The 17,114-nt window shown below is 37.1% G+C and overlaps 1 protein-coding gene across 1 annotated transcript; it reads left to right on the forward strand.

The window, feature by feature from the left end:
• The first annotated feature begins 401 nt into the window (after positions 1–401).
• Positions 402–7,669, forward strand: LOC145106576 (uncharacterized). The gene is made up of 6 exons (XM_079043538.1): positions 402–447; positions 4,039–4,163; positions 4,260–4,463; positions 4,635–5,050; positions 5,527–5,704; positions 7,604–7,669. The coding sequence occupies exons 1-6, from the start codon at positions 402–404 to the stop codon at positions 7,667–7,669; spliced, it is 1,035 nt and encodes a 344-aa protein (XP_078899664.1).
• The last annotated feature ends 9,445 nt before the right edge of the window (positions 7,670–17,114 follow it).

A 17,114-nucleotide genomic window follows, 5' to 3' on the forward strand; every position in this document is an offset into this window, starting at 1 on the left:
CCCATGCCAGAACTGAGCCGAGGCCACACTTGACCACGGGTCAAGGAGACCAAGGAAGCTCAGGAAATCCTACTCTGCTTACATCTGCAGCAGGTGGTTTAGGCACGGTGAGCACAAACGTGTAAGGATCCGTGGACCCGAAGGACACTTCGGTGCATTTCCAAGGATTTGACGGTGATGAATCAAATGACTCATGGTTACGGTACACTCCTGTAACTGAGTCAGAAATCAAAAAATATGTTGCATTCAAAAGGGCATTCCAAGACCGCAAGGAACAACAGATCAAGCAGCAACAGCTCAAAGAGCAAGAAATCCAGTCAGTGGCTAAGTATTGGGCAAATGCTATCATCAATGCCAGTACCGTAGCCACTATTCAAAAAGTTCAAGACTGGATGACCGAGATGGCTGAAACAATTCTTAAAGCTCAAGCCTCTGGTGCAGCTGCAGGTACCTCCAAATTCACTCCAACTCCAACTCCCAATCCAAATCCCACTCCAACAGTCCATGAATCACAAGACGAAGGAACCGCAATCGAGGTCAGTTCTGCTCCCACCTTCGGTCTTGATGATGACGATATTCAGGAGGTCAACAAGCCCAGCCCTTCTAATGATGACCTCATGATGTTTGATGAGGAAGAGGAATCCAGTGGCTCCCATCATTCAACTTCCAAGCCAAAAGACAAGAAGAAGAATGTTGTCACCAGAAAAGAGTTCATGAGCTTACAAGCTAAAGTTGATCAGATCTTGGCTGCGGTCAAGCCAACTCAACCGCAACCTGAAGACACCCCGGGATCGCAGTCCCTGATCCAACGTTTAGAACGTCTGGAGACAAGGGAACGCTTGGCTGCTGAGAGGATTTCTCTCAAAGTAGAAATGGGGATCCGGTCCCTTGACAACAACCGCAAGGCAGATCACAAAGACTTTATGGCTGCTGCGGAACGCCTCATCACTGAGGTGACCGCAATCAAAACGGATCTCCAAGCAGCCATCGCGGATCAAGCCACGCAGTCTCAGAAGCTGATAGATGAGACTCACACTGCTTATGAGTCCACTATCTCCGTTCTTCAATCGACCATCAACAGACTGCAACGATCCCTGTCCTCCAACTTTCATGGTCCTGAGATCCTCCAGCTTACCAAGGAAATCCACAGGCTACTCTTCTGCTCCTCCATTCCAAACAATCAACAGTTGGCCGAAGCCCTCAAAGCTCAATTCCAAGAGGTTTTTGCCAAGGTTGATGGACTTAAGCAGTGGCTTGAGGAAGCTCCTCCGTTGCATCCCTCAAGAGGGGGAAGTGAAGAAGAAGAAGTCCATCACTTTGATCCATCCATCTCACAACATCAAAGTCCCCCCATCCTCACAGAAAAAGTTCCCACACCTACACCATCTCATCACACTCCACCACATATCCCTTCACCGCAAAAGGAAGTCACTCCTGAAAAGCCAGTGACTCCCCCTCACTTCAAAAACCTTGCGGAGAACATGTCATCTCCAAGCTCAACGGACTCCCCTGCCACTGCTCAAAGAAAACAAGACTGGAAGGCAGCCAAACTTGCAGAGCTAATTTGGCGAGAGTGCGGTTTTGACACAGTGATGGACGAATCCTTGATAAATTCATGGATCAATCCGCACCGCCGACTGCTGGACGAAGATTACAGACCCCACCTCACTTATGCTGAACCCCCATCGGACGGATACTAGGATGTCCTAATTTCTCCAAATGCCAAATTCTTCACAGTTTTTTAGCAATTTGACCGCAGCCTTCCTGATCACAAAAGACTGCCAATGGAGTTTGAGAGACTTAGTCTCTTCCATGCTAAAAATGCCTCCTCCATTGAAAACATATGGTCTAACGATAGACCATCCGCAGTCAAGAACTAAAAAATTCGGAAGTTCATGAAGGCTGACTACATCCAGTATACCCTCACAAGAAGAGAGCACGATTATGTCCGCACCCAGGCAGACTTTCCTTGCATGAATCTGGAAGAAATCTTCCTCATTGCCAAAGTGTTCCAAAATAAGTCCGAGAAGCACCCTAAAATGAAGATTGCGCTTGAAAGGGCTAACACTTTTCTGAAGGAAACAGTCTGTGACTTTGCCAAGATCGATGCGGACATCTACCCCACCATAGCCTAAAAATTTGATCTGCCACCACTCGAACCTGCGCCTATGCCTACCGAAGGCTTTCAAGAAAGATCCTTAGGCGCAACCAACTTTCCTGAACTTGGAGTCATTTTCAAAAGGAAGACTGATAATGTCAAATACTTCATTCCTATGACTGCCATGCATCGCCTGACCAAGAAGCAACTTGACATCTGCCGAGTCGGAATTGAAAGATCAAAGCATACTACCGCAGAAGTCAAATTCGAAATCCTAAGGAGAATCACTTGGCTGGAAAACATCAGGAGGTTTTGGTGGATCCTGATCAAGTTCCTCAAACTTGATAGCTGAACCGAAGTTAAAGAGGTCACTTAGGGGGAAATTGTTGAATCATAAAAGTGACCCTCTTGAACTTAGCTACCGCAGCCACTCCAGCTACCGCAACAAGTTCAGCACCCGCAGTCAAATCTTGTTCATCAGCAACCACAACCGGAGTCTACCTACCACAGTCACTTAGCTAGATTACTTTACTTATCTTTATTGTAATACACTCTATTGTCCAATATGCCTTGCATGGCTACTCATAGAGATGTAATCTAGTGTATTTCTGAGTCTCTATAAATAGAGCTCATTCTCTTTGTATTCAATACGGATAACTTATGCATTCTATCTGAATACACATTTCTGAAGTTATCTTTTCTATCTCTCTATTACTCATCTCTTTCTATTTCAATCTTACCAGAATTCATCTGAATATAATCTCTCTTCAGAGCAAGTCTTCTGTGACTTAATCACTAAGTTTGATCTTCCTTATTAACTCGGTTTGAATGCATTCCTCGTTATGAATCAACTTATGTGTATACTTGATATAACAATTATTGTCATTTCTATTTCTTTACTTTTCTGCAACTAACTCTCTAACTATCTAACTATAACTTATTTATATTATTGTTGAGCTTTTAGATCCTTCGAGATTAACTATTCCTCAATCTACTTGTTCTAACATTTGTTCAAGTGTGTCTCTTAGTTTTTTCTCTCAACACCTTATATGAGCATAGCATCTCAAGTGTGATGCCTCAAATGAGTCACAAAACACCACCAACAATTGGAGGACAATAAGAGAGAGCTTGGAGGCACCAATATCGGCTAGATTCTTCTTAGAATACCTGTGTACACGATTCTGGAGCTAAGGGATTACCTTTATAATATAGAATTCCAAGGGTCACTTGTAAACCCTAATTCATACACTTAGGCTTTTAATCCAATAACACTTCATGGACTCCATATAAACTTAGTGCATTACTAATCAATCATGGATCATTAGCCCAAACTATATGTATCACTGATTTACATAATCAGCCCCTATTAATTTAATCAGTCTCTTTTGATCACTAAATTAATTCCAAATTAATTCTTGATCAATACCAATTAAATAATATGATTTATCAATTAATATATTATTCATATAATATATTAATAAACCAAAAATAACCTCTTTCTCAAATATCCTTCCTATCAAATTGCTTCGGTGAATGCAACCCAAAATGGACCATGCTACTATCGGGTCTTATGGGCTTAGACACCTAATCCAACAAACCTAACGTTAAGTTATTTCATGTTTTTGGTTCCAGGTGTTTCATATTCAATTCAAAAGAGCATTGGAACAAATTCGATGTGAAAGCAGATGAAGGAATCTTTTTATGGTACTCTCTTACTTCAAAGGCATATAGGGTTCTGAACAAGAAATCCAAAAGGATCAAGGAAACCTATTATGTCACCTTTGACAATAATTATCAAAAGAAGTATCAGAATGCTGGTTGTCAATCTAACGAAATCTTTCCGTCAACTCCATCTCAAATGATTCCTCTGATGAACTTGTATGAGGAATTCATGAATTTGTTTGATGAGCCTGATAAAGCAATTTCTTCATAATAAAAAGCAAAAGATAATAAGGAGGATGAACTGAAGAAAATCATTGATGATGCTGCCAAAGATCTTGGAAAAGATCCACCAATTCTGAAGGATTCTAAAATTCCACCTCAACCACTAGCTACTAATGCTCCAGTTCAGGGGGAGGGTTCCACTTCAACCTCCAAAACCAATACACCTATTTAGGGGGAGAATTCAGATCCAGAATTCAACATTGATATTCCATTCCAGGGGGAGGATCCAACTCCGAACATAGAGTCCCATGCAAACTTCCAGCGGGAGGATCCAATTCTGGATGATGATTCTGATCCAATTCTGAATGATGATTCTGATGTACAATCGGAATTTGAGGAAGTTGTTTCGGAACTCAATCCATCATATGATCTGAACTATCCACCCATGTCCAAGTGGACTAAAGATCATCCAAAAAGTCAAGTTATTGGAGACTCATCCTCATGCGTTCTTACCAGAGCTCAACAAAAAGACAAACAAACTGCATTATTCTCCAAAATGGAATTTTGCATTTTTAATTCATTTATTTCCAATATAGAGCCTAAAACTGTGAAGATTTCTCTTGATCATTCTGATTGGGTGCAAGCTATGCAGGAAGAACTCCATGAGTTTGAGTGCAACAAAGTTTGGCGATTGATTCCAACTCTGAAGGATGCATCAGTGGTAGGATTAAAATGGGTATTTCGGAATAAGCTTGACAAGGAAGGCAACATGATTCGGAATAAGGCTCGACTAGTAGTGAAAGGATATTGCCAAGAGGAGGGTATAGACTATGAAGAAATGTTTTCACCGGTTGCAAGGCTGGAATTTGTTTGTATTTTCCTTTCTTATGCAGCACACAAAAATTTTGAAGTCTATCAAATGGACGTGAAATGTGCGTCACTGAACGGTGAACTAGAAGAAAGATTCTATGTGGAACAGCCACCAGGTTTCGTAAATGAAAAGTATCCAAATCATTGCTATATTTTGGATAAGGTTGTGTATGGTCTAAAACAAGCACCTCGTGCATGGTATGAAACCCTAACTCGATTTCTGAAACAATCCAAATTTAAACAAGGATCGGTCGACCTAACCTTCTTTCGTAAGAAACATGGTGACCATCTAATGATCGTCCAAATTTATGTTAATGATATCATTTTCGGATTTCACTAATCCTAGATTAACAGTTGAATTCCGAAATCTGATGAAAACTAAATTTGAGATGAGCTCAATGGGTCCTGTTTAATTTTTTCCTTGGTTTAAACATTAGACAGAGTTCAGAGGGCATTTTCATCAACCAAGAAGCCTACACGAAGACCTTGCTTGCGAAATTTGGCATGGTGGGTGATTCTAAGGTCAAGGTTCCAATGGCATTCAGAATAAAGCTTACTCCATCCTTGGACAAGCCAGCAACAGATCTCACACTATATCGACAAATGATTGGGTCTTTAATGTATCTAACATCAAGTCGTCCAGACATTATGTTTTTTGTTTGTTATTGTGCTAGGTTTCAGACGAATCCTCATGAACCACATATGATTCTTGTGAAAAACATCTTCCGATACCTCAAAAGAACAAGCTCTCTCGGAATTTGGTACCCTTACAACTCAGGATTCTTTGTGCACGTGTACTCCAATGCTAATCTTGGTGGATATGGTCTCGATCGTAAAAGCACTTCTGGGGATGTTAGTTTCTAGATGACAAACTTGTCAGTTGGCAATCAAAGAAGCAGACATGTGTATCCCTATCTACTGCAGAAGCTGAACACATCATAGTTGCATCGTGCACTTCACAAGTTGTATGGATTCAGAATCAACTACGGGATTATGGGTTTAATATGAAGAGAATCCCTTTGTATTGTGATTCAGAAAGTGCGATAAGGATATGTCATAATCCAGTGCAACAATCAAAGACCAAACATATTGCACTGAGATATCATTTCATTAAGGATCACGTTGAAGTACACTTTGTCAGATCCTCTGATCAATTTGCTGATATATTCACGAAAGCCTTACCAGAAACAACCTTCAATCGAATTCTACAAGGCTTAGGAATGATCGAAGCAGACTCAGTTCCGAAATCACTCTCGTAATCAGATATTACTGTTCACGTTCCGAATGGTTTCAAGCTTCTGAATGATTTAGAATTCATTTCCAAATTCCAATTGGTTCCGAGCTTTGGAATTGTTCGGAATCTACTGTTCATCAAAAGGTTTCGCAATGAGTTGTATCCTTTATACACTATGTTTCTTCCGATTGATTCCGAGCTTCGGAATGGTTTAGGAGATACTGTTCACTTGTGTTTCTATTTAATTATTTCTGTTTTTATTCTTTTTCAGAAAACCAAAAATCACAAAAATATTTTATTTATTTCTGTGTTTATTCTTTTTCAGAAAACAAAAAATCACAAAAATATTATATTTATTTCTGTTTTTATTCTTTTTCAGACAATCCAATATCACAAAAATATTTTCTTTTTCTTTGTTTTGTTTTATTTTTAGAAAATCGAAAATACCAAAAATACTTTTCATTTGAGGGCTAACATTACTTTCAGGAACACATTCATCATAACCTCAATTCAGATTGATGGGGCAGGTATATAATTCTGAATCTATGCACTAGTTAAGTGTTCCTAGAAGCATGATGTTGCATGTTGTCCCAAGCCTCTGAGACTCTATGTTTGAAGCATTAATGAATCGATACTTCCAATCGTTTCTTCCCAATCAGGCTAATAAATCACATAAGTCATTGAGCTACCTTACTCTTCTCAAATTGAGTTAAGAGTTGATTGCTTTGTCAATCGTTTATAGCAGAGGTACACCTTCTTTGGAACCAATCTCAAATTTCTCCATCATACTCACCTTCATAATCGTAACCCTCAAGACTCTCAGCAATTACCACTGAGGTTTATGGTTACACAACATCTGTGTTGATGATCTTGAAATCGTTATTACCATGATTTTGAGTGAGACCCAAAATCCGAAACCAACTTCTGAATTAACGGTGAACAATTAAATGTTCTAGATTTTTTCACCACTGAATTGACAATTAAAACCTATATGGTTTGTACCTTTCGAACTTTGAAATCTAAATTTTTTTGAGTGATCTTAATGAAATGTTCTCAACCCAAGACATTTCTTCCAAATAGATCCAGTTTTTATTTTTCTTGAGATTTCCACAATATCCAGTCACTTACAAGATATACCAACCATACTTGTTCTTATGGCTACACTGGTCAAACAAGTACTTCATTTAGATTTTTGGACTTATGTCAAGATTCGGAATCTGAATGAAGCTTACGCCACCTATGAAACCTACTTAAAAGAAGCCTTTCACTATTTCATAACAAATAGATGACCGTAATTCAACGGGGTGCCACACAAGCACTTCTGAATCTCTCTTGATTCAGAAGGAAGAGATCGATGCCCGGGATCCATCTGGTTTCATGTCAATTTTATTTTCACATCACAAGAATCCCACAAATTTAATTTGTTTTATTTCTTTATCTTTGGCACACTCTTGCACAAAAATCTTTATGATTTTTCAAAAGTCTGGTTTTCATTCTGAATGTTTACTTGCATTCAGAAAACAGGTGATGGTGACTTGGATGATAATTACGAATGGATGAAAGATGAAACGACAATCGCTTAGAGATAGGATCAAATCAGGCAAAACTTTTCAAATAATTGACATCACGCGTGTCAGTTACACTGCCGCCTGACATCTACAGTTGTCACATCTATCAAGGCTACTTTATAGGGATATGGAAACATCACAGCAGGATTTTCTCTCTCTTATCCAGATGTATAAAAAGGGTTTTGACGGTTTGGTTTCTCTCACCACTCACAAAGTTAACATTACTCTCAAAGAAAAACCCCTTTTCTATCTCCTATTCATCGTCGTCTTCAACGCTACCATGGTTGGTTTATCTGAAACTGTATCTTTTGCTGATCAATCGACTTCCGTGATTATGCTTAACGTGAAGTCGAGTCAAAATCTGATTGTCGACCTCACTGCCTCACAATACAATGAAGCCCTAAGGCTGATGGTGGAGTGTTTGCGTTTCTCGCTACTGGCTCAAGCTATGACCATGGCAGAATCCATTCCTCTCATCCATCTTTAACAGGCATATTCTTCTGCTTCTTTCATTAAATCTGATGATGTGATTAACTTTGAGGTTGCTTCATGTAAGACCTCCATTACCAAAGCTCGATTATGCAGAATGTTAGGGTTTGGTTTATCTGACGGCCGTGTTGATCCTGATTCGATTTCCTCCTCTACTCTAATCGACATGTTTTACAAAATGGGCTACATTGGGGATCTGTCTCTGCTATCCAAGTTCAAGAACCCAATCTTCCACCCATGTGGAATGGTCTATTCACATTGCTATTCAAGAGCTTCTCTGAACGCGTTGTTGGTTCTGACAGCGCTAGTAAGCTCTTTTATACCATCATCTATGGTCTTTATCATGGTATCAATTGGGATTATGGTTCCATTCTCTGGGCATAGCTCATTCAGAGCACATCATCTTCTACTCGCAACACTGAGATTTCTTGCGCTCGATTATGGTCAATCATTGTCAAACGAGCCCTAGTTCACTTCAAGGTTCCTTTGTTAGATGATTCTACTGTTGCCGCAATTCTGATTCTACAGACGTCAACATTTGTGATGTCTGACCCAAGCAAGTTTACTTTTGTTGGCTCAATTCCGGAGGTGATGCTCGGAAAGGTGCCTTAGGAAAATGTAACTGTCAATGAATATCGGAAGTTACCTCCTTCAGGTGCTCGCCCCATGACTGATGAAATACGAAAGGTGATTGAGGAGGCTAACAAACAGAAAAGGGGATCAAAGAGAAAAGGAAAAGCTGGTCCTTCGGACGTGGTCAAAATCCTAAGAAGAAGACCAAGAAGCAGGCTCGCAAGCCAAGGTCACCTTCTCCGATCGCTCAGGAGCCTTCTGAATCAAGAACTCAATCGGATGTTCGGAGGGATGATCCAGTTCAGAAGGAAGTTGAAGATACAACTGCAACTTCAAAACCATTGATCTTGGAACCAATTCCTACCGTACCTATTCTGAAGGTATCATCTCCAATTTTAACTTCTGTTCCTTTACAAGATGAATTCTTTCAGGTGCCTACTCCACCAACTTCACCTGTTACTACAACAATTCCGATCACCATTGCTCCTCCACCACCAAAGCTCTCTGTGGGTGTTTCTCCTACACAGATTTCTATTCCCCTCTCTATTCCAATCTTTTCAGAATCTACTGCAACAACAACAACAGCTGCTATAAGTACACCAGAAGTAACTGTCAATGTATCTGATATGGGGGCAGGTGTCACTTTTGGTGTTATTGTTGGTCCTAGCACCTCTACAGCTTCGCCTTTGAGAGATGACGATCCAGAGGTTATGTTTGGGGATGATCAGGATGATTTTCAGAATTTTGTTTTTAGTCCCTTCATTGTTTATCAGTCGAGTGATGATGGCGATGCTCCTATAACGAAATGGCAGTTTAAAACGATGAATGAGAAGCTGGATTCACTTCTGGAATCCTCCAAGTCTTCATCTAATCTTGACTATGTGCTCAAATCTCATCAAGCTACGGTTGAGATGCTCACTAAGGCCAATGCTACTGTTCTTGAAGATACAAAGAAGGCCATCCAAGCATCAGAGAAATCCATTTCTGAATCGACCGAAAATATCAAAAAACTACATGCTGAAGTCACCAAGTTTATGGTTGATTTCCGAAGCTCTGCTGATCAGAACATTGAAGCAGCAAACAAAGTAATTACGAGTCTCGGCACAACTTTACAAATAGAAAGAGAAGCTATTTCTCATGTTTGTGGTGAACTCAAGGCTGACAACTCTGAAATGAATGCTTCCATTGTTTCAAAGATCGAGAATCTTCAAAAGGATCTTGCTGCTGAAAACAGCATTATAGATAAGCTTGCTGCGAAGATTGAAAAATTCAAGGTTCTTTCCCTCAAGCTCAATTATGCGAATAAACACCTGGATGATCTGGAGATTAAGAAAGCAGTCATCAAAAGTTGCATGTCGGAAATTAATCAGTACCTGCAACGTCTGGTGGAAACTCGGGATTCTATGCTTACTGTTGCGGTTCGCCAACACCTCTCTAAAAAACTCATGCCGGTCTTTGTGATGTTAAACCGCATTGAAGGTGTTTCGGAAGGTGATGCTCTTCCAAAACAAGGGGGAGAAAAAGCTAAAGAAAAAGAACCTCAACCCCAGGATAAGAAGTCCACTGATGAACAACATGAGGAAAAACCGAAAATACATCTGAAGGTTAATGAAGCTTCTGGATCTAAAGGGAAAGAAAAGATAATTGACGATGACGAAGAAGAAGAAGAAGAAGAAGAAGAAGAAGAAGAAGAAGAAGAACTTCTTTCTGAAGGTGAAAAACTTGTTAGGAAGAAAAGAGACCGTGTACTTGACAAATTGATGTATCTTCGGAAAGAGCTAGAAGCAAAGGAGGAAGAAGCTAGAATTGCGAAGCTTACTCTTGAAACACATATGTCACTGTTTCCTCCTTGGACCTTAGAAAGAATTCAGAAGGAAGCTATCGATGATCTGAGCATTCACTGGTTGGAGCCTTCGGTATCTTTCAAATTGAACAATACCGCTCAGCTCGACTTCCCACTCACTCCGAGAGCCTTCCTATTATGTTGCTTCACGCATATTGAGAAAGCTCCACTTTTAGACTACGATCTTAACAATATGTTTTTCTCCATTTATCTCAAGCATGGATAGCCACAGTTCAAGACATGGAGCCTAAAGAAAATTGTTGTTGTGAAGGTTTATGCTCCTTTTCCAACTAAACACTTCACAAACGTAAAATTCAAGGGATACCCAGGAGTAAGTCGCAATGAAGATGACTTCACACTTGTGGATCTACCATATGCATGAATCCGAATGCTTTGATTTCCTTGTTTCTGATTTTATCGAAAGATGAACAGAAGTATGAGCCAATCGTTGCTCATCTGAAAATAATGTTGATTTGCTACATTCATGAAGTTGCACAAATGGATGTGGAAATAGCTTCTGTGTTAAAAAAAAGGGCAATTGTGAAACCTGAAGAAGAAACAAAGGAGTTCCAAAAGATGAAGTTGGGTAAGATTAAGAAAGCAAATTGGAGCGTGGTGTATCAAAGAAAAGATGGTGAAAAAGTTCAGAGGAGTTTGTTCTATTTATTAGACAAACATTTATACTCTACTGTTGCACTTAACAATATCATGGGATTAACTGTAGCGTGCAAAGAAAACAATGATGCGAATCTGAAATGCTTCAATGACGTGATCAAATGGTATTTTGTGATCAGAAATTCAATTCTGGATTTGATGACCAAGCTCTTCAAGGTTCAGAAGAAACAACAATGAAGAATATCCTTTCTTTATTTGATACAAAGGGGGAGATTGTTGGGCCTATTATGTTGTTTCAAATGTATATTGTATAGGTTAATTATTATCGATATGGGCCTGTCCATTCTCGTGTTTTGTGCTTATCCATCTAGCCTATATATTGCATACATGTAAGTATTAAGGTTAACTTTTGTATCGCCCTACCTAGGTCTCATAGAGAAGTTCACATTGAACTCTTCTAGACCTTTGTTAATCTAAGCATTCGACACTATTTTAATCTTTGTTCTTGTTATTTGATTCACATTATTGTTTATAGAATCTATCGATCTATTTATTGTTTCTACATTTACGGGAGGCATTGTTGGAAAAAATAAATTAACTAGCATGAGTTTATAGAATTTTTATTACCTTTTATTAAGTTTTTATTTCTTGTTTTTGTAACCTATGTAATAAATAGTGGTAATAAATATAAATAATGGTAGAGATAATGGTAGATAATGAAGAGTCTAGTCATTTATAGAGAAACTATAGAGGTTACAAATGAAGTCCAAATATTGTCCTTTTTGTTGTTTTCATGTGAGAGAAATAATTAAGAAGAAATAAAAAGTATTTGTTCCTTTTCTTGTGCAATCTTTGTTTTTAGTAAATATTTCCATCATTCTCTATTTGTTAGTTTACGTTGATGACATGATTGTCATTGGGAATGACCCAACTTTAATTCGTTCATTCATTCAACAGACGGACAAGGAATTTTCAATTAAAAATTTGGGTCACTTGAGCTATTTTCTTGGATTAGAGGTTACTCACACCAAAGATGGTTTACTTCTTGGTCAAGTTAAGTGTGCAAGAGACATTCTTGATCGTGCTAAAATGTTCTTGTCCAAACCTGTTGCGATTCCATGGGGAGCTGGTTCTCAGCTTCATAGTTCACAAGGACAACCATTTCATGATCCTACTCTTTATCAGTCTCTCGTCGGTGCATTACACATAACTCGGTCGAATCTTTCATTTGCAGTAAATTCTGTTAGTAAGTTTCTCCAAGCACTGATTGATGCTTATTTCTTAGCCGACAAGCCTGTCCTACGATACGTCAGGGGTACGATCCATTATGGACTCAATTTTTCCCGTTCTACTGACTCTTCATTGTTCAAGGTTACTCTAATGCATTCTACATACGTTTATGCTATATTTCTAGGCAATAATATCGTATCATGGAGTGCAAAGAAATAACCTATTGTCTCTTATTCTAGCTGTGAATTAGAATATCGAGTTCTTGCTAATACAACTTTTTAGATGGTATGGATGGTTCATCTTCATTGAGACCTACGAGTTCAGCTTCCCATCTCTCGTATGTTGTTTTGTGACAACAAAAGTGCCATCTTCATGTCTCAAAATCCAATCGTGTACAAACGAGATAAACACATCGACATTGACTACCACTTTGTGTGTGAGAAAGTTGCTTATGGATTGATTAAAGTTCAATTTGTTCCATCTCACCTTCAGCTTGCCGATGTTTTTACAAAAGGCTTGGCAAGACCATTTTTCTATTTTTCCGATCCAAGCTTCAATTTGGTAAAAACTTAATGCTATGCTTGAGGGGGGATGTTAGCCCATAGTATTTTATATGTATTTGTATTTTAGTTTATCCCATGTATATCTTATGTGGGCCCATATATATGTTGCACCCTAATTATTTCTCTACTTATATGGAATTCTTCAATCACCTAAGTCAATGATGATATTCCCCCAATTATCATAGCAACGAACAAGAAAAACGTTTGAGAGATTTTAGATGTTTAAACATATAAATGCTCTCCGATGGATTCTTAATTTTTGTAGACAACAAAATTAGCTCCTGAATATTACTGTCTTCTAGTTTAAGCTTCCTTAGACATCATAACCCCCAAATGCTTCTTCAAAACGTATGAAGGTTTGTGAAAGCATCTCAAGATTTCTAGTTATTGAGGGTTGAACCTCTTTATAAACACAACGAAAATGAAACTTTGTCATGTTATTGTCGGGGTGAAGTTGGCATCTTTCTAGGTACATTGTAATCACATATAACTCAACTAAAGGAACAACTTCAAGTGATTCCTCTACGCTACAAGAAACATAACTCTTAGGTTAAAAAAAGATCTAGACCTCAAACAACCATTTATGTCTAAGTAGACAAGCTTTTGTAGTGTAGGTAAAATTATATTTCAAAATACAAAGCATTAGGCTCTAAGTGACCAAGTCTAAAAACAATGTTACAGACAAGACCTATAATGACTTTTTCCAAGACAACTTATGAGCAGGCTTTTAGGGTGATTGTCCATCAAATGATGAATGGAACAAATTTATTATCAAATTTTTGCAGTTCAATAATTCTTGGTAATGGTAAAGTCTTGACCTCGTCATCAAGGGTATTCAAATATATTTTAAGATGAACACATAGATAATATTGTGGATGATAAAAGATCACCTATTTCCAAATTGTAATATATTGAGGAAAATAATGCAGACACATACATACATACATTTATACACATGTACATACATGCATAATATATTAGACTAATCTTAGATATAACAATGTAATTTTATTTATTTGTGTAGTATAGCATCCTACTTTCATTTCTTTTGATTATAAAAATTAGTTTTCTTATTCAAGAACTGTACTCTGAAAAATCTACTATATCAATCATTGTACAGTCAAAATGTTTTCTCATTAGAGCATTATACTTTGAAAGATTTGTCTGAATATAGCAGTGTACTTTCAACTTTTTTCTTATTAGAACATTATCCTTTGAAAAATCTACCCATTTAGAGCATGATCCTTCCAATCTTTCTCTTATTAGAACATTATACCTTCTATTAATTTCATTGCACTTATCAATTTTTCTTAATAGAACATTATACTTTGAAAATCTACCCAATTATAACATTGTACTTTTTTTATTGCATCATTATACTTAGATAATCTACCCAATTATAGCATTGTACTTTTTATTTTTACTTGATAGAACATCATACTTTGAAAACCTACACAAAAATGTTGCATTGTACCTTCAACTATTTCTTATTAGAACATTATAATTTTAAATTGCTTTTTATTTTATTTCCATTGTTATAATTAGGTATATATTTTTTAGTACAATGTTGTAATAGGAATAAATGAAAGTAGGATGATATGATAAACAAAAAAGATATGTTTTTGTTCATGCATTTAATATACAACTAGTGAAGAGACCCATGCTTCACAGGGGTCAGAAGGTATTTTGGATTTGTTGCCATTTTTGTTGTTTTCTCTAATGAAAATACAAAGGCGTAAATATGACTTATCCTTCATTAAGGAATTTATCATCTGAATATGCATTTTCAAATCTTTTCTGAAATGGAGTCACATGGCAGCTAACCTTTTTATCCTGTTAGTGAAACGAAAATATAATTACAAAATATATTTAATTTTTATACAAAAATGAAAAAAGTTCATATTTTTGTATAAAATAATATATGTATAATATGGATAAATTAATGCCATCTACAAATCAATGTTTTTTGTTATGATCAGAAAGGGCAAATATGTGAATGGTATTTTAACTTGTGCCCTCTTTGATTAATTATGGATCCACCGGTTCTGCATTTCTTAGAATGGACTCTTTTTTTCTTTAAATCATCATTAGCCTGAAAGGTTATAACACATAATGTAAGAATCCTACCACATAAACCAAAGTATAATGGTATATGTGGGCGGATTTTCAAAAAATATGAAAATGCACACTGCTATATTTGTGTAAACTCTAAAAAAACATGAAAGTGCAATGCTATATTTGAGTAGATTTTCAAAATACATTATGAAATAGCAGCTATCTTTGGCAGAATAACTGAGTGAGTTGAGAGCAGAAGCTTGTTGTAATTCAATGAAATTGTGAATCTTTTCGACCTACTAGTCCTTTTTAAACATAAATTCGTTAATAATTATATTACCATTAACTCTCTAATTTTCATGTTTCGTAGAAATGGAAGATACCTTACCTTAGGAGCAGGATGTTTGGGTGCCAAACCCAAAGGGGCTCATGTGGGAGACCATGTGCTTTGTTATGCACCACCCTATAACCAATAAGTAAGAACAACAAATCAGAATGAATATCCAAAATTTGTAGAGCGTGAATGTTACTTTTGATGACTACTAAAATTTCTAGGAAATGTAAAGAATAAGAACAATTAATATAATACAATCTAACAACATTAGTTTCTGAATATGTGGCCAATCGTCTCAAATGACCAACAATTATAAAAGAAAATTATAAAATTTTATGGATTCAGTTGCAAATAGAAAAAAGAATAGAAGTTTACCTTCAAATTTTCAATTATGTCCCTGCCCCAAAATCAAATTATTACCTAAATTTACAGAAAATAAAGACATAAATCGAAAAGGAACGAGGACAAAATTATACAAATGATGAGAATTGAATTCCATCTTGAAATCTCATGGAATTCAGTTATGTACTCATTTGCCACCAAATGTAAAAAGTAGGTTGGAATTCCGCCCATATCTCAGCGACAAAATCAAGTGAAGTAAACTCCCCATTATTACGTGTAGTAATTTTTACTAGATGGATGGGAACTGGAAACCAAATAAGAGATAGATAAGCACAGTGATATCAAAAACTTCAACATACCAGTGAGTCAATGTCCAAATTTGTAGCAACTGGCTGGCGTGGTTGGTTTTCTTCTAAAACAGTGCCCATTATATGACATTTGCTTTGTTCGGCTTGCTAATGTTGGACAGCCTGCACAAACGTTACAGTTTGACCATTTTAAGGTCCGAATCAGCCATTCCTTTCTAAAGATGAAAGGTAGTACACATTTCTAACTTTTCAAAAATGTAAATTGACATTTCTAATGATTTATAATGAATTTATTAATTTTGCATCTCATCTTTTGTTTGTGCTTATTTCTCCTTTAGCCATTTAGCACTTGATAGAAGTTCTTATGTTCATTAAGGTATGTAATATATGAGTTCCCGAGAAGGATATCCAGAGGGTTTTAGTTCTAAAACACAGTAAGGAGATCAACAACAATAGTTGATGAAATTGTACGAACTCAACATCTGGAAACAATTATGACATGCAAGTATCAACAGAGACCAACTATTGATGTAAACCAAATAGGTTTAAAAAGTAGTTGGCAAATCACCTTGTCCGTTGATTGCTTCCTGGTCATCGAAACTGCTAATTGTAGGAAACAGTTCATATGTTAGGACTTAGGACTGATAGCAACACGAATATACACTTTCAAATGCAGAATTGATTAAGAAAAAAGATTTCGTTCTGCCATCATTATCCATCTATCGGGGTCGTTAACGTTGAAAATTGGGAATTCCAATTTCCGACCCCTAATACCGCTAAATCGTAGATTATCACCATCGTTTGGAAATTTACCCCGTGATTCTTCATCAATTGCTCTAAGAATTGCTTCAACGATCCAACCTCCGATGCTGCTTTCAACTTCTTTCTGGATATTGCCGATGTTACTTTCAGTTTCTTCTACATGACATAGATAGATCTTGACATATTGAACAGAACTTGCTTAATTTAGTATACACTATGATGATTTTCACAATTAGAATACTAAACTGAACTGATTACAATACACAAACGATTGAAACTCTCTTCTGACTTTGAGAGGCCAGACTGTTTTCTAACAGAAAATAACAGGAACCTTCGAACAATAAGA

The sequence above is a fragment of the Lactuca virosa genome, chromosome 4 (genome assembly GCF_052849685.1).
Source record: "Lactuca virosa cultivar CGN04683 chromosome 4, Lactuca_virosa_CGN04683_v6, whole genome shotgun sequence".
Classification (NCBI taxonomy): domain Eukaryota; kingdom Viridiplantae; phylum Streptophyta; class Magnoliopsida; order Asterales; family Asteraceae; genus Lactuca; species Lactuca virosa.